The sequence below is a fragment of the Gasterosteus aculeatus genome, chromosome 17, assembly GCF_964276395.1.
Source record: "Gasterosteus aculeatus chromosome 17, fGasAcu3.hap1.1, whole genome shotgun sequence".
Classification (NCBI taxonomy): domain Eukaryota; kingdom Metazoa; phylum Chordata; class Actinopteri; order Perciformes; family Gasterosteidae; genus Gasterosteus; species Gasterosteus aculeatus.
In genome coordinates, this window is record NC_135705.1 from 19,172,046 (window position 1) to 19,190,347 (window position 18,302).

Sequence of the window (18,302 nt, forward strand, 5' to 3'; positions counted from 1 at the left end):
CAGCAGTTATCAATAAGCGAACACATCCTCATTAGAAATGTTATTTATTTGGACTTTTCTAAATAAAAGACATATTAGAAAGGAAGGCAATCTGTGAATAATTTATAAATCGCATTAATTACAAAACAGTCATTTCAGTTAATTCCAGACAACACTCTCTACAACATGGCTCCGTGTTGGACTGATCAACATGTTAATTACATATCAGCAGTCACTAATGGGACACTAAAGGTATTTTCGATCACTCCAGCGGCCCGCTGACCCCGTCTGTCCCTCTGCTCGTCTCTTCTGTCCGTGTCCACCCGTCTGTCCTCAGGGAGCTGCTGTCTAACTGCCTCTTCCTCCAAGTGCTCGGACCTAATACTCTATGGTGACCGCCTTTGTCTTCAGGTATTCGTTGAGAGCCTCTTGTCCTGTCGGAGAGACAGAGGCACCGACTGTAAGTGTGGACATCAGTCACCGCTGCAGTGGCACAATGGATGTGATTAAATTCAATCAACGACAAAGTGTATTTGTCTGTATATATGTGCACTTATGGTAGCGTCAACCTGGAAACCGTCAAAGCGCTTCACCCTTTCACAGTCTATTCACGCATCGGACATTTGTCATAGTGGGTGGTGCATCAATTGGACATTAAGCTGCTGAGCTTCAGAACACCACCAGCCAGTGGCAGCACGGGCTTTGTTCCCAGGCCGACGGTGTCAAATGTTAAACATTTCCAGGTGTTCCTGCAACCTCGGCCCAAACGTCTTTCCTTACCCAAGTCTTTGCCAAAGCCGGACTGTTTGAAGCCTCCGAATGGCGAGGCCACGTCCGTCTTGTTGTAGGTGTTGACGAACACCGTGCCGGCGTTGAGCTTCTCGCTGACGTACAGAGCTCTGCTGATGTCCTGAGTGAACACACCGGACGCCAGGCCGTACTCCGTCGCGTTGGCCCTCCTCAGGACCTCGTCCACCTCACTGAGGCAGGGAAACCCAGAGGAGACACGGGGTAGGACTTTACATTGTGCGTTTTTTGTTTGTCAATCCGTGCAACGCACTCTAATTGATTCGGTTTAGGCAAGAAAGGCACTTTTTTTATGCTTAGGAGAACATTGTAGTTCTGCTGAATTGAAGAACCATCTTCCTTGCTGGCAAATAACTGCAGCGTCTCATAGAAACGATAAAGGTCTCACCCGCTCTTGAACTTGGAGAGGATCATGACGGGGCCGAACGACTCCTCGATAGCGATGTACATGTGGTCCTGCACGTCAGTGAACACCGTGGGCTCGAAGAAGAAACCTGCAAGCAGACACGAGGGAAGGACTCGGGGATAAGCCGGTCTGCATCGCCATGGTAACACCGGCGCTGGCTTGGTTGCCCGCGTTGCCTCACCTGGCCGCTGCACCTGTTTGCCTCCACAGATGAGCGTGGCTCCCTCCTGGACGCCGGCCTGACAGAACTCCAGCAGCTTGTCCAGGTGGGCTTTGTGGTTCTGGGGGCCGTGGTTTGTGGAGCGGTCCAGCGGATCACCGATCTTCATCTTCTCGATCTCACCAACCTGAGAGAGGACAACCCGGGAAGAAAGGTCCACGCGCCGTCAACTTCTCAATTCAGTGTTCGGAGAAACAGAGCAACGTGAGCCGGTGAGAGGTCGAGAGAGACGCACCACTTTGGTCAGAAACTGGTCGTGGATGGTTTCTTCCACAAACAGTCGGCCGGCTGCGATGCAGTTCTCCCCTTTGTTGAAGAACACGGAGCTCATGCCCTGAAACGGGCGCAAGAGGCGTTCACCTTCACGGCGGCTGCTGCGACGTGCGCACCGGCTGCCCGCGGATGAACTTACCACGCGCACGGCCTTGTCCATGTCGCAGTCAGCGAAGATGATGAGAGGGGATTTCCCTCCCAGCTCCAGGGACACCTTCTTCACGTTGCTGACGGCGCAGCTGCAGGTGGGGCAGGACGCCAACGGCGTGAGCGGTGATGTTACGCTCTTTGAGTTTGGTCAGAAAAAAAGCTGCCCTTGCCTCTCACCTCCTCATGATGTGTTTCCCTATCTCAGTGGAGCCGGTGAAGCCCAGCTTACGGACGTCAGGGTGGTCGGACAGACGCTGACCCACCACAGCACCTGTCAATCACAGTGTGGCTTCATGCGTCAAAGAATGCCGGAACGCATGTGATGCAACGCGGGTGGGACTCGTCAAGAGTTGGCGTTATCGGACCGATCCGAAGTCACAGTGCTGAACAATGAAAAGCCGACCACGGCGGCGGCGGTTCCTACCTGATCCAGGCAGAATGTTAACCACTCCTTTGGGAAGTCCCGCCCTCGCCGCCAACTCGGCGAACTTCAGCGCGGTTAGCGGAGTCACCTGGGAACCAAAGACTATTTCAAGCAGAGGCCACTCAGGTACCCAAGGAGACATGTAGCTAAAATGTAGTTAGCCACCTGCTAAACAAAACCATTCATCTGGCACTAACTGCTAATCAAATGTTAGCATGCTAAAACCAGAAGTGGTACAGCTTGTTAGCATGCAGTCGTGCTGCACACGTGGGGGGGGGCGCACAAGGCCCCGTGTGCCGGGAGCCTGACCTGAGCGGGTTTGAGGACCACGGTGTTCCCGGCCGCCAGGCAGGCCGCCGTCTTCCACGCCAGCATCATCAGCGGGTAGTTCCAGGGGATCACTATGGCACACACGCTGAGAGGAAAGATGTGTCACTTAGTGCCGGAATCTTCAATAGCTTAATCTCCAACGGAACCGCCGTTATTCACACAAGGGGAGCTTTTTCTTTTCTGCTTCAAGTCTATTTTTGAATCTTTTTTTTTTTAAATTTCCCAAATATCCAGCATATCAACAGAATCCATTGGGACTCTGAGCTCTGTGTTCTTCTGGTTCTCTACAGATTTTTTCTACACCTTTGGGTTGGCTGAACGAGCGGACCCAGAGTTGTGACTATGGTGTCTTTTATTGTATACTATATGAGCGCGTTTATCATCACGACAAACCGATAATCTCAAAACTATGAATGTGATCCTCAGGTCCTGCTTCCAATGGGGGGGATCCCCAGTAAGATGTGGATGAGAATGTGGATCATTTGCTTTTCATGAAAGGTGCTGCATCACTTTGTCCCACTTTAATTCCTGCGTGTAAATCATCTTCTGCCTGCACAACACATTTGCGTGTTTGTTTTTGATGTGCAAAATCACCCTATTGGCTCCTTCTTGGTGAAGGTCAGGTTCCGATTGGGCCTGGCCTGGTTGATGGGAATGGTGCTGCCCTGAGAAGAGAGGACACCATTTATTTATATCAATGTATTTATTAACATCACATGACTGGCCAACTGTTATTTTGTAGCTTTTAAAACAGTTTGATCTCCTTTCACTTACTTGGATCTTGTCACACCAGCCGGCGAAGTAGCGGAAGGTCTGGATGGACATGCCCACGTGGGTCTTCAGGGCCAGAGTGTAAACGGCCCCGGAGTCGATGGCTTCGATGGTGGCCAGCTCCTCCTGGTGCTCCTCCATCAGGTCAGCCAGCCTGTGTGCGGCGGGGAGGAGGGAGGCGTTTTCTCTTTACTGGATATATACAACAATGTTCCTAATGGATTATTGAGTCACCAAACAATTAAAAGCATTTCCTTGCTTATTTCTTTTGAATGTTTTGAAACCGGCATTGGTTACATGGTTGCCAAAAACGTTGTACGAGAATTGGACGACGTTGTTGTGATGTCACCGATCGGTTCGTGGGCGTGTTTTTTGATTGATCGACAGGTGAACTGACTTGTAGAGGAGTCGTCCTCGGTCTCTGGGGTTCATCCTGCCCCACTCGCCCTCTTCAAAGGCCTCCTTGGCAGCAGCCACTGCCTTGTCCACGTCGCTGATCTGGGCCAGAGACACGTCACAGATGGCCTGCGGGGCAAAGGGGCAGAAGGGCAGAGGGGCAGAGGGGTGTGGGAACATCACCAACGGTACAGTTTGAAAAAAGCAGAAACGGAAAATAAAAAGAAGTGAGCGGTAATGTCGGTATGTGGTTGATTCGCCCTCACCGTGCCGTCGGTGGGGTTGATGGTCTTGTACGTCTTCCTTCCCTCCGCGTCAACGAACTCTCCGTTAATGAACAGCTGGTGGGGCATCTTTATGGTCATGTTGTTGGTGTTCTGCTCCACCTGACGGGGTTGAACAGGGATCCAGAAAGTAAACACGCGCTCTTTTCCCCGGGAGGGGCCAATTCACAAGAAGTAGCATCCGGTAGCATCAGCTCACGTAGTCCACAACCAGTTCCTCCTCCTCGTCCTCCCCTCGCAGCCTCCGCACGCACATCTGGATGAAATCCCGGAATGTGCAGTTCATGTAGACGTCCTCATTCTGCAGCTGGCAGCCGCCGGCACGCAGCTTCACCTCCTCCACAAGCCTGCAGGAGACAGAAGACGTATTCAGCGGCACGAAACAAAGGAAACTGGTGCACTGGTGATGTTAGCGCTTTGAGCTAAATGCTAACGCAGTGATGTACATTGTTGATACTTGGTGTTTGAGATATTGGTAGGATTTTCGTCACCAAATACTCAGCGCTATACATTAACCTCTGTTTGAATGAATGAATAGATAAAAGAATACAAGCTTGACTTGGCACACGACAGATGTAGTGATACTACAAAAGACCCCCGTCTGTACCTGACCACGTCCATGGAAGCAGCGCCGGACTTGAAGAAATCCGTGGAGTCTTCAATGCGACTGACATTAGTCAGAATGCTCTGCCACACCGCCTGCGAGGACACAGTCCAGAGTCAACGCGGGACTCGCCGTTCTGAGCGGACGGAGGCAGTCGTTCGTACCCTCATCTCCTCAGCGAAGGAGTTCTCCTCCTCCGTCAGCTCCACGGCAGCACTGCTCCCCGAGCTGAAGTACTGCGCCGCCGCGATCATCTTCCCGTCCTCAAACTGAAGATTCTTCACCAACAGCTGCAGGGGGCACGACAGAGGTTTCATCCACGGGACGGATGGACATGGAGGCCATATTTTAGACTTCAGTGCGCTGCCGAGGTCATTGTCATCCACTGCAGGAAATGCATGTTGACGATTCATCGGTCCTAATCTGATGCGTCCCTACATGTAGGTTATGAATGTCTGACGACCTAAATAATAGTAATAAACTTTATTTATAGACCACAATTTCATACAGATAATCTAGCTCAAAGTTTTGTACACACACCTTCTTTTTAAAGGTCAAATAAATTAAACTCATAGAAAGAAATCCTGTATTGTGTCAAAATGTTGACAGGTGGATAAAAGCTGACATTTTACATTAAAACATCAGAATAATGAAATAAACTAATGACTGGTTCATTAGTTTTAAAGGCAGTATTGTAACAGAAAGGGGTTCTTTAGTTGTTTCAATGTAATATATTATATTATTGGTTCATTAATATTGATGTAATAATAGTTCATACTTTAATCTACAACAATGCGTCGTATTTTATTCACTCGTAAATACTAATTGTGACAAGAAAAGGAGGAGAAAGCAGCATCAAAACTGTACTAGGGTTACATTTACCTCCATCCACTTGGTAATGTAGCATCTTGTGCCAAAAAACGAGTGCAACCAAATCAGAGCATCGATAAATATGCACATTAAAATATCGTGCAGGTTTCCCCGGTAACGGAAGCGAGCCGCTGCGGTCACATTCTGGTAAATAGAGGTGACGCAACACTACAAATAACGGCTACCGTAAACGCCACAGGAGAAGAGGAGGAACATCATCACTGACTCACCGTCTTGCCGTCGTTGCCAAACAGCACCAGGCCGGCCTTGGCGACGACGCCGGGCCGGCTGGCTCCGGGGATCTCCAGAGGCCGTCCGTGAGCCGCGCTGCCGGCATCCACCAGAGTGGAGCCGTAGAAAGTGACTTTCTACCGGAAGAGAGAGAGAGACACTCGGCTGAGGACAATGTCCAATAAAACCCGTGCGTTGTTTGAGAGAACCCAAAAACCAAAAACCTTTAGTTGTACATTTCTTAAAAAACACCATTTATCAAATCCGTAAATGGCAAAAATCTAAATTATTGATGGAATTTTCAGTTTTCCCAAAGGTGCTTGAACGACTCATGTGTGGAAAGGTGAAAGATGCCAAAATCGAACCGTAAAATTGTCAAATTCCATCAAATGATGTAATCCTCATTTAAGATATTGGCAGAAATAAACTGAACCAGCAACTGTGAAAAAAGTCCCGCTCTCCTGAACGCAACTGGGAAACCACAATGGACTCGACTGAGTACAACAGTCAGCTTATAAAGTGTTTACTAGATGACAAGAATAATACTGCCGTCCACGGAGATTCAAACTCTTCATGGTGAAAATGCCGGAATTGACGCTTGGTGTTGCGGAGCGCTGCGTCTACCTGTCCGTCCACCTCCGCCCAGGCCCCGGGCACCTTGTCGTTTCCTCGGATCCAGTTGTGCAGATCCTCAGCGGACCGGTTCCAGTCAATCTGCCAACAAACTCCATCAGTAGGTCTCAGCAGGTAACGCACAACGCGGAAATGTTTCGCTTTAAAACCCGTCGGACGTTTCTACTCTTTCCAGGAGGTCACTGAAAGTGATTCAACTCAGACTTGATTGGTTATTCTCAGCAGTGTTCAATTTGTATTTTTCATCCTAAACTTTGGGGTCTGAATGTCGTAAATACGATTGAGTTGAATTTTTAGATTTGAAAAGTCCTGAGTTCAATTTAAAGTAACGTTAATAGTGTTTGGAATATAGAATTCAGATCAAAAGTTTTGAGGAATTTTACATTTTTAGATAATTTACTAGAATTCCTGAGTATACATGTGGTTTTATAAAACAATTAAAGAGCTTTATAACAGCAGTGGTGCCTTTACACAGAAGCAGTTGTCAAACTATTTAACTATTTATTGTAAATCTCAATGTAAACATTAATGTAATCAAATCAAATATGATTAATAAACAAAATGCTGCACTATAAAAGATGAAGAACCAGAGATTGAGACCTTAATGGTCTTAACTCAAGGTTTATAATGCTTACTGAGGAAATAGATCAAGAGAGAAGAAAGAACACCAAATTTAAAGGCTCTACTGCACTGGTGTGACTTTATATTACCTTGGCGTTGTCTTTCTTCTGAATGCACTCGTATGTGGCTCCCTCTAGTGGCTGGCTGATCCTCGGGGCTTTTCCCTCCGCAATCAGCCTCACTGCATCCACCTGGAACCAGAGCGGTGCAGCTCAGCCGCGGCTATCTATGGACTTTGCCCTCTTTGCCTTCTGCTTTGTTGGGAAATATGAACGGTCAGTGGTTCTGCTTCAGATTTAAAAAAAAACGTTCAGCAGAAACGCGTAATCCTCACAAATTAGGAAAAAAAACTTTGACTTTATCATAAATCTAGTGACGCTGTTTTTGTTTATTATTTATTTGTTGAGAGAGAAGTAGTCATCTTCTCAAACACTCCAAATTCTGATGTTAAATATTGTTCCCTTTGGACCCTTTGCAGGCGCGTTAAAGTTTAACCACCGCAGGGAGAACCACGGGGTCATGGTTCACTTCTTGTCGCCGTACTAAAGGGTGAATGAAATGTCTCCATGACGAACACGTTTCTTTCCCGATGAGCAACTCTCTCACCACCCACAGCGCCACCACTCACTGTGCCCTTGACCCCCTCCGGGAAGAGGAATCTCTTGTAGATTGTGTTGACGGTGTCATCGCGCTCGACGTCACACTCCCTCTGCAGCAGGATGGGCCCGGTGTCCAGTCCGTCGTCGGCCCAGAACACCGTGAACCCGCCCTTCTTGTCCCCATGGATCAGCGTCCTGTGTCATTACAGACGACGGGGGTAAAAGACGTGGGGAACGGCGCGCCCCCCCCCCCCCCCGACCCGATGACCGGCGCGGGACTCACCAGTTGATGGCGGAGGCGCCCCTGTGGCGAGGCAGCAGGGAGGGGTGGTAGATGACGGAGCCGTGCCGGGGCCGATCGATCACCTCCATGGGGATGAACTGGGAGCAGAAGGGCAGGACGTTGAGCTCGGCGCCGCAGGCCTCGTACTGAGCCACCACCTCCGCGATGGCCTGGCCCTTCACGCGCCAGCGAGGGAACTTGAAGACGGCAACGCCATCCTTCTCCGCCTCAGTTGCTGAGGAAGAAAAGAACGATGGAACGCTCTCAGATTTTCCTATACTGTCCTATATTTTCAGCGTGCCGGTGAGTCAGGCTGTCATGTCAATCATATCAAATGGCGGCTTAATGAAGGAGTGAATTAAACGCTGCACAGATTCCCAAACTTATTTATGATTTTCCAGACTTTTCCTGTGCTTTGGGGTCAGTGGTGCTGCGTGTCTTGGGGGGTCCGGGTATGCAGCCCTGCAGTAGGCGCCTTACTGTGCTCACTGACGCCTCAGTGCCTGCTGCCACCAAGTCCTGCTGCAGGTGTTTTGCACCCGCTGGAGGTGTTTTTTCACCACTTTGTCTCCTCAGGAATCTGGTGGCTTCCTCTTCCTGCCACGTCCAGGTAGTATAGCAACTGTTGCTTCAACTTTGAACCTGCAACTATTCTTCCAGCAGCATCTGTAGGAACACTCAGTGCTTCTCCCGTCCTTCTGTATCCTTCTATCCAGTCCTATAGTCACTCCCTTAGTAAGTGGGCGTAGTCCTCACCTAGTGGATCGGCCTTGCCATCCTTGTCAGGGATGGTGAAGACTCCCACGATGATGTGGCCGTCCTTCCGCAGCTCTTTGTAAACTTCCTGGCCGAACAGACTCTGTCCGATCACTGCGATCTTCATCCTCACACCTCACTGGGTTCTGGAGAGGTGTCAACAAACCAGGATAAACACAACACATGTGTCAGGGTTGAGGGAAGGCAGGACTCAGACGCAGACTTGCGGGAAACAAAAGACTTTAATAGTCAAAACGCAGGAACCGGGAGGAAAACCAGCAGGCAACATGTGAGACGAAAGACAATGACGCGACAAGTGACACAGGAGACACACTGCTTAAATACACAAGGGAGGTGCAGGTGATTGGACACAGGTGGAAACTATTAGAGGAACACAGGGGATGACGAGACAAGGCAGGAAGTGAAGTTACCCAGGGACACGAGTGGCAGAAAACTACAAAATAAGACAGGAAGTGAACCACACCGTGACAGTACCCCCCCCTCAAGGGCCGACTTCCAGGCGGCTCACACTAGAGCGAAACAAGGGGAGGGGGGGAGGGAACCCCGAGACGTTGGTCGGACCACCCGGGAAACTCTGGGGGTCGGCCCGGCGGGCGGCCAGACGAGCAGGGAGCCTCTGGGGGTCGGCCCGGCGGGCGGTCCTTTCGCCGGTTCCGGAGCGGTGACCACAGGGCACGGAACGTCTCAGGAATGGCAGGCTCTGAGAAACGGGAAACGTCCGGGGTAGTAGTCGTCGTCGGCAGCTCGGGGACACGGGAAACGTCCGGGGTAGTAGTCGTCGTCGGCAGCTCGGGGACACGGGAAACGTCCGTAGCGAGGTCCAGCTCGGGGACACGGGAAACCTCCGTAGCGAGGTCCAGCTCGGGGACACGGGAAACCTCCGTAGCGAGGTCCAGCTCGGGGACACGGGAAACCTCCGTAGCGAGGTCCAGCTCGGGGACACGGGAAACCTCCGTAGCGAGGTCCAGCTCGGGGACACGGGAAACCTCCGTAGCGAGGTCCAGCTCGGGGACACGGGAAACCTCCGTAGTGAGGTCCAGCTCGGGGACACGGAACACCTCCGTAGTGAGGTCCAGCTCGGGGACACGGAACACCTCCGTAGTGAGGTCCAGCTCGGGGACACGGAACACCTCCGCAGTCTGCTCCAGCTCGGGGACACGGAACACCTCCGCAGTCTGCTCCAGCTCGGGGACACGGAACACCTCCGCAGTCTGCTCCAGCTCGGGGACACGGAACACCTCCGCAGTTTGCTCCAGCTCGGGGACACGGAACACCTCCGCAGTTTGCTCCAGCTCGGGGACACGGAACACCTCCGCAGTCTGCTCCAGCTCGGGGACACGGAACACCTCCGCAGTCTGCTCCAGCTCGGGGACACGGAACAACTCCGCAGTCTGCTCCAGCTCGGGGACACGGAACAACTCCGCTGTCTGCTCCAGCTCGGGGACACGGAACAACTCCCCAGTCTGCTCCAGCTCGGGGACACGGAACAACTCCCCAGTCTGCTCCAGCTCGGGGACATGGAACAACTCCGTAGTCTGCGGCGGCTCAGCCCCCCCCATAACCCACCCCGTAGCCCCCCCCTCAAGGGCCGGATCCCAGACGGCCCTCAAATCACCAACGGGAGGGTGGGAGAGGACCATGGGATGGGAGGGAGGGAGCCTGAGTCTCGGAGCGGGGACTGGGGGCGTCGGGGGCATGGAGCGTGGGGCCGGTACTGGTCGGGTCGGGGGCATGGAGCGTGGGGCCGGTACTGGTCGGGTCGGGGGCATGGAGCGTGGGGCCGGTACTGGTCGGGTCGGGGGCATGGAGCGTGGGGCCGGTACTGGTCGGGTCGGGGGCATGGAGCGTGGGGCCGGTACTGGTCGGGTCGGGGGCATGGAGCGTGGGGCCGGTACTGGTCGGGTCGGGGGCATGGAGCGTGGGGCCGGTACTGGTCGGGTCGGGGGCATGGAGCGTGGGGCCGGAACTGGTCGGGTCGGCGGCATGGAGCGTGGGGCCGGAACTGGTCGGGTCGGGGGCATGGGTGAGAGTCGGGGCGGCCCAGCGGGAACGGGAGATCGCTGCGGCGGCCCAGCGGGAACGGGAGATCGCTGCGGCGGCCCAGCGGGAACGGGAGATCGCTGCGGCGGCCCAGCGGGAACGGGAGATCGCTGCGGCGGCCCAGCGGGAACGGGAGATCGCTGCGGCGGCCCAGCGGGAACGGGAGATCGCTGCGGCCGCCCAGCGGGAACGGGAGATCGCTGCGGCCGCCCAGCGGGAACGGGAGATCGTTGCGGCCGCCCAGCGGGAACGGGAGATCGTTGCGGCGGCCCAGCGGGAACGGGAGATCGCTTCTTCAGCTTGCTCCTCCTAGGGTTAAGGAGGTCCCTGAGCTCGAGGCAGGCGAGCTGATAGCTCCTGGGACCAAAAACACAGTTTGTTTTCCGCTGCCAGAAGGGACTCCTTACGTCCAGGTAGTCCGGACCGTAGTCTGGCAGTGGGTCTGCTGAGCCCTTCTTTGGTCGCGTCATTCTGTCAGGGTTGAGGGAAGGCAGGACTCAGACGCAGACTTGCGGGAAACAAAAGACTTTAATAGTCAAAACGCAGGAACCGGGAGGAAAACCAGCAGGCAACATGTGAGACGAAAGACAATGACGCGACAAGTGACACAGGAGACACACTGCTTAAATACACAAGGGAGGTGCAGGTGATTGGACACAGGTGGAAACTATTAGAGGAACACAGGGGATGACGAGACAAGGCAGGAAGTGAAGTTACCCAGGGACACGAGTGGCAGAAAACTACAAAATAAGACAGGAAGTGAACCACACCGTGACAACATGCTTGTATTTCACACAATGAATCAAATGGATCGTTTCACATGTGAGAACAAAGTACATTTCATGTTGCAAGTGAGAGCTCCTTGGGCCAAGGTACACATACCGTGACCAGGTCCAAAGAGTCTAAGTAAACTGTGTACAAAAGGAGATGTGCATATGATTATATATATATATATCTCTATATATGAATACTTTTATAGACTAAGCATAAGAACAACAATCTATGATCACAACCAAGAAACAATTCCAACTTTACTGCATTATGCCGCCAGATATATTTATTATGAAGAATCTAGATTAATCAAAAACTTCCTAACAAACTGCATGTTTGTTGAACCCGAACAGAGAGGGGCGGGGCTGGTTGTCCTACAAACCAATCACATGCCTCGGTGAGGCCGCTTGCTCCCGTGTTGACCAATCGCAATCCCGCAGGCGTTGAAAGGATTTGACACCCCATTTAAGCCCAACAGCCCCCCCGAGACAGACAGTCCAAGACCCCCCAGTCAAGTTTAACCACGAACTAAGTTAACGTCATTAATCCCGCATTATCCCCAGCACACGTGATCAAGTCACGTATAGGCACGAATAACATGGGGTTTAATACCCTCAACAGGTGCCGCAAACACCAACAGCCTCACGCAAAGAATCTGCGCGCGTCTGCGCGGCGGGGGGCCAATCAGCATCCTGCACGCGCGTTTTGACGCCCGCGTGCAAAGAACCAACGAGCGGAAGGAAAAGGATGAAAGTATGTGTCCTTACCCCCGGTTAAGACCCACAGCTCCTCTGCTAGCCTGGAAAGAGCAGTCCGAGCGGGCAGCGTTGGCTTTAATCCCCCCCCCCCGACCTCACGGGCCCGTTGCATAACGAGCAGATGAAGCGCGTGATTGGACGTGGCGGGCGCGGGGCCGCAGGGGGCCGCAGGGGGCGGGCTGTCAAGTCATATGTGCCACAATGTGGACCGATTATTAGATCCCCAAGGAGAAATGTCTATGTTATGTATTATTTATCCTAAATGTTCTATGATATGATTGTCGGTGCCAATATATCGAACAACTGTTTGGTTAAATATGCTGTTCTAAAGCTCAAAATCTATGCTTCATGCTGGAAAAAAACGTGGGAAAATGATACATATTAAATGATACTGCTTCGGCGTTTCCTATAAACAATAACGTCCTTTTTTGCAGCGCACCCTATGTTGCATGGTGACAATAAATTATCCTTGAATCCTTAATAAAAACGTATTTACAACATTTGAAGTAAGAAAACCTGTCAATGCTGGATATGTTGATTGATAGATTAATTGATGGGTTTTTTGATTACATAATAAAAACAAATACACAATCAGAGACATATAGTGACAGATGACGACCACCAATATTGGTGACGACAAATCCCACAGGCAGGAAATCCTCCAGCATCACATCATATGTTTTAGGATGAAAAAGGGGCATCACGGGGATCTGATTGGTTCAAACGAGAAGTTCATGTCAAAAAGAACCCGTGGAGTTTAAGGGAATCTGAAGCTGCGTGTGAGCCGTTTCCATGGAGGACGATGGATTTGCGATTTCTGAAGGAAGTCTTAGCTCGGCCTTTTGGGACCAGGGTCTGGGATGTTGAGGTGGAGGCTGGAGAGCTGACGTAGAGTAAGACCAGTAGCAGCAGACCGGATCTCGCATGTGGCCGCGGCTGTGGGTCAGGCGAGCGCATGTTGGTCCCATGGATGCCACCGACGGCCCATTCGGCAACGCTTGTATCACAAATCCACAAGCAGGACAATTAAGGGACAGTTAATTAGTGTTTTAATGTCCCCCCCCCGGCCCTGAAGACGCCGTCTGTCCCTGCGGGCGTGAAAAACACGGCGTGGGTTTGTGCCAAGTCACATTGTCTCACTAAAATAATAAAATACAGCCCTCCCTCTGAGCTGCGTTTTATTACATGCTGTCATCCTTTAACTGTTACAACAGTTCACCAGCTCAACTGACTGAAACACACAAATGAGCCAACGAAGGCTTAATAAACAAGCTATTCGCAGGACAAAGAGCGTGACGATAAAAGCGGCTTGAGTTTGTAATCCCAAGAAACCATTTTACACATTCAGTAAATGTAAATGTGCAGGAATGACCTCCAGCGAGCGTCTCCCTGGAGGTCATTCGACAGCCATGAACTCCTAACAGGTCGTCGATTCAGCAAAGCTCCAAACGAACGTCAGCATCCGCAGTTGCACAACCCGTTTTGGCCGTGTGGCTGAAGCCCAGCGGAACACTCACGTGAAACGGGGGGGAGGATGGGGGGGGGGGGTTCTGCCTTCCCGCACGTTACTGCCTCCCCGGTGGTTCTTCCCTCGGAAAGTGGACGATGTACGTCGGCCTCCTGTGAGCGCTGTGATCAAGATGAAGACAAACTCACTCACTGACCTGGGAGCTGACAAAGCTGTCGTTGTCACTGTTCAGAAGGGTCAAAGGTCGGGAAGGTCAAAGTTGGTGTTTTGAAAAAAGTGCTTCAGTGAACAAAGCACCTCAGAGAACGACGCCTCTGTTCATCCAGCTGATCCGTATCGCTGCATCTCTCATTATCAACACAAGCAAACTTCTACGGCCAACTGAGGGCAAATTTGAGTTTGACCTTCGAAGTCCGGTTTTACGGCTCATGTTTGGGGATAGAATAAATATTTGACGATGCGGTCGAGGTTAGAGGGGGCTGCTGGGAATGCTTCATGGGAAAACTGGTCCAGAACCAGTTCTTATCACTCATATTGATGATCCACTCAGCAGAGAGACACTGCGGTTGGACACTTTCAGCATTCGGTGCCAAATCAAGCCAATAAATTAATACATGCTGCTATTTTGTTTTTAATTCTTTGGGGTAAACAGTTTGTATTTAGTGTAATCTGTCATTTAACTCTTTATGGGAAAAAAAAGATTTTTGATTGTCTTTCCTTGTTTCATACACAAGGGGTCAGTACCCCCCCCTGTAAAACAGCCCCAGGCTCCAGCTTTCTATCAAACGCAATTCAGGATCAAATGTTTTCTCAATCACAGAAAAACGTGAACAACAACAACATCTCACACTTTACGGAGCAATACTTAATTACTTAATTACTTTAAACATTACTGCCAGACCTCCTTTAAATGTCGAACATTTCTGTTTCTTTCATGTGTGTTTCACATTGAATATTTAGCTGTTGGAGGTAGAAAAAAACAGGTTTTCACGACATAAACAAATAAATAATATAATACATAAACAAATATGTAAATGAGAAACCCAAACTGTAAAAACACGCGGCGGTTTCCGAGATCTGGCCTCCTGCTTGTATTTCCCCTCCCGTGTATTTCAACGTGTTCTACTGCACTCTGCAGTGTGCTCAGGAGCGCCGCTCATCCATCATGCAGACCATCATCTTAGCTCCTATGTGTGTGTGTGTGTGTGTGTGTGTGTGAGTGTGTGTGTGTGTGTGTGTCTCCTGTGGGGTCGCTGTTGTGTGTCCAGGCGTCTGAGGATATTTTCACACGACGAACTCAGGCTCCGAAGCTGTAGATCCGCTGGTTATAAATACACCGTGAGCTCCGTCTCCTGGAATAAACTAAAACACCCAACCAACCCCCCTCACCCCCCCTCCACCCCCCCCCCTCCATCCCCCCTCCATCCCAGGCACCCTCACCATCCCAAACCACCCGGCTCACCCACAGCGCTGAATGTAAATCCAACTTCAAAACCACAAACAAAAATGCGACGCTGAAATCAGTTCTCTCTAAGAACCTTTGCGCCTTGTTGAGCGGAGCCTCGTCGCCCTGCAGGGAGTCTGCGGGCGCGAGCAGGACGCCGCTTTGCTCCTGTGTGAGGCGTGCGTCCATGAGGGGGCCTGCATGAAGCCTGCTGCACGCTCACCCCCCCTGAGACTCGCAAAATTGAACTTTGACTTTGACTTGACGCAAGTCCAGACTGGATGCATGTGGAAGCCGGAGGAAACAGGCAACCTTTCTGTTGCTGACGTTGGTTCCTTCATCGTGATTGTCCACAATCACACTCTGTCATCTTTTGTCATCCTTCAGAAAAAAAGACCCTTCTCCCAAATGTAGAATGAAATTTAGCTGTTTTTATTAACATTATTTTGTAGGGACCTGCATTACATTTTTAACCCGTGGCGTTTATATTTTTGCCCGGGGAGCAATTAGGGGTCAGGTGTCTTGCTCAGGGTCACTTTGACGCGGGGCAGCCAGGACTCAAACCACCAACCTTGTGGTTCCCAGTGCACTTTTGTTTTTATCCCACAAAAATATTGTGCTTTAATCCATGTTTTTTGGGCATTTAGCGTTTCAAAATAAAGGTACTGCAGAAAACCGCCTGCTACTTGGACTTGCTGAGTGCGACATTTGAATACGTGCAGGTGGCTTTTAAAGAAACAGCAGATTACACGCTTTTATTTCACATTATGCTTCAGCAGAATCGTTCAACCGGCACTTTAGGCCATGCGCTGCAGAGTGTTTGAATCTGGAATCCTTTCACTGGTTTGAAGGTCTCCTCCTTTGCGGGCAGAAGTCCTGCTGAAGACAGCAGCCGAGCATTCCTGGTTTGCATGATATCCGATGATGAAACCCACAGCCTTTGCACAGCTTAGGGAGACGGATAAAACTACTTCTCCTCTGCATGTTGCAATAAAACTGCTGCAATCCAAATCCGATTGGCCAATAATGTAAAAGAAGCGCTGAGGTTTCACGAGGCGAAAAGGAACTAATCCGTTGCATTTTTTGTCTGCAGAAATCAAAGTTTATTCACCGTTTTGTAAATGACCTTTACAATTTGTAACAAAGTGTTATTGATACTCCTCCAGCTCTTCTTTCCTCGTGGTTCGCTTTTCAAATCAGGCGCCACGTTTTCATTTGGAATCTCGAATCTCTTGACGCAGCCAAAAAGGACCATAACTTTGATTGAGAGTAAACTTATAAAACAATTCTTGATGATATATTTCATCATTCAGTACACTTTAAGAATAAGTATTGCTGAGACTACAGCAGAAAATATACAGGAATTCATACATAAAATTTGGATATAATCTAGTGCAACTATATGTTTGACTTGGCCTTTTTTATCCTCAACTGTACCTCCGTTCTATTTATTTTTACTCTTTAAAAAGGGGCCTGTGTCCGTTCTGTTTATTCCCACAGCACACGATGTCTAGCCATGTTTCTTAATGCAATTTAAATGTGGTGTCGTCCATCAAGTTGTGATGAAGGTCCGTCCTGTGTCGGTGTTGACGCGCAGTCAGGAGACATCTTAATAAACGATGTGCCTGGTTGGAGGCCGTGAGTTTACGGAGCCCTGAATAACTCACCCCTGACCGTCGTCAGCTGCTGGATGATTCCAATCCACACATCGGCGGACGCAGTCCTCTGCTCCCAGCAGTCTCAGCGCAGGAAACCGGCGTCGGCGAATGCACCAAATTAAGCGGCGGCCCGTGACGCGTCCCCTCTGTTTATTTGCTCAGCGGAGCCTGTGAAACCGAGCTCCCTCTACTTGCTGCAGATCTGACCAGCGAGGTTTCTCAAACTCACCTGGGGCTTGTTTCCTGACCACACTCTTCGCACAGGCTTATTATTGAGCTTGGAATGCATCGTGACTGTTTTGGGGGGGCGGATCGAAAAAATAGACCCCCAGACGATGAGGAATATAGTTTTAAGCGGAAACCTTCTGCAGGTTGTGGCCTAACTGGGTAGTTGCTGGATTTGCAGCGCTGCGTTGTAAGTCAACACCCAAAACAACGGGTGGGGTGAGTTGGCATCCCACCCACCCATCTGAGACTCAAACCCTCCAAGGGTCCGGCCGGCACGGGTTCATTTAACATCCCTAAGCGTAAATATGAGCCCTGGGGGACACGACGGCGTCCTCCGGGAAGCACTTCGTCAGGATGCCGAGGAGGTTTGAGGAAAAGAAGAACAGCATTTGTTTTGAATTTAGCTCGGCGCTCAGGAGAAAGCAGATTTATGGGACCGCAGGCCGCCATGTGTCGGAGGTATGCCGGAGGCTGCATCGTGTGTGCACGTGTCTACGGCGAGCGGGCTCACGGCGCCACGGCTTCCTATTGCGCGTATCTGAGCTGAGCTCGGAGTCTGGCTCTGCAGCCGGACTAAACTGGTCTGCGTCATCTGGGGGGGGGTCTGTGAATCCGACACGTCCTCATCCCCAACTGCTCAAATACAGAGCGGCCTTATGCTTTAAACTGTGATAGGTGAGCGACACGTGTCCTTAAAAAAAACAAAAAAAACTCTGCGTTCTACGGAAAAGGACCGTTTCTGCCCATCACACGTAACAGTGGTTACAGACAGTGTTCAACTAAACATATTACTAAAAAACTCCTGAGCCAGCAAAACCCTTTGGTACATAATGCAGCAGCCTTTATTTTAGGAAACAGAAATCTACAATCGCCCGTCCCTTTGTGGACCAGGCAGTGTGTTTTTAACCCTCAGACATTAAAATGTGAGCCTGTCTTTCTCTTTGAGACATGAGTACAGAAGAGGACGGTAGGAAAAACACAGCACACACAATATATGAAGCCTGTTGTCTTTCAGACGTTACATAAGTACAGTTACTTATGTATGAACGCTCGTGCGTGGACTTTTCATTCAAGTGCCGCTGTCCCGAAGGCCCATTTTGAAACCTGAAGGGTTTAAAAATGTCCGACGGCCTGTTGTCCTGAAAACAAAGCCCAGTTTTTATGAGGTTCATTGCTGCGAGGAAAAAAAAACCCCAAACTGTGCAGTGAACAGAACCACATGGGTATTTATTATGCTCCAACCTAATATTCTGAACGGAAACCTAAAACATGTCACT

At 50.5% G+C, this 18,302-nt stretch overlaps 1 protein-coding gene across 2 annotated transcripts; it reads right to left on the minus strand.

The window, feature by feature from the left end:
• Nucleotides 1-28: 28 nt before the first annotated feature.
• On the minus strand, nucleotides 29-13,891 carry aldh1l1 (aldehyde dehydrogenase 1 family, member L1). 2 transcript variants are annotated; one of them, XM_040204639.2, is made up of 23 exons: nucleotides 13,745-13,891; nucleotides 8,638-8,783; nucleotides 7,882-8,116; nucleotides 7,628-7,793; nucleotides 7,089-7,190; nucleotides 6,370-6,459; nucleotides 5,745-5,882; nucleotides 4,809-4,934; nucleotides 4,648-4,739; nucleotides 4,240-4,387; nucleotides 4,023-4,142; nucleotides 3,758-3,885; nucleotides 3,364-3,514; nucleotides 3,184-3,254; nucleotides 2,569-2,674; nucleotides 2,260-2,347; nucleotides 2,013-2,106; nucleotides 1,825-1,924; nucleotides 1,648-1,746; nucleotides 1,374-1,539; nucleotides 1,175-1,280; nucleotides 760-959; nucleotides 29-413 (listed from the first exon to the last, which is right to left on the minus strand). In XM_040204639.2, exons 2-23 carry the CDS (start codon nucleotides 8,762-8,764, stop codon nucleotides 358-360), a joined length of 2,709 nt encoding a protein of 902 aa, XP_040060573.2. In that variant the 5' UTR covers nucleotides 8,765-8,783; nucleotides 13,745-13,891; the 3' UTR covers nucleotides 29-357. The 2 variants fall into 2 exon arrangements, with proteins under 2 accessions (XP_040060573.2, XP_040060572.2); XM_040204638.2 differs by lacking the exon at nucleotides 13,745-13,891 and adding an exon at nucleotides 12,237-12,374.
• Between the last annotated feature and the right edge of the window lie 4,411 nt (nucleotides 13,892-18,302).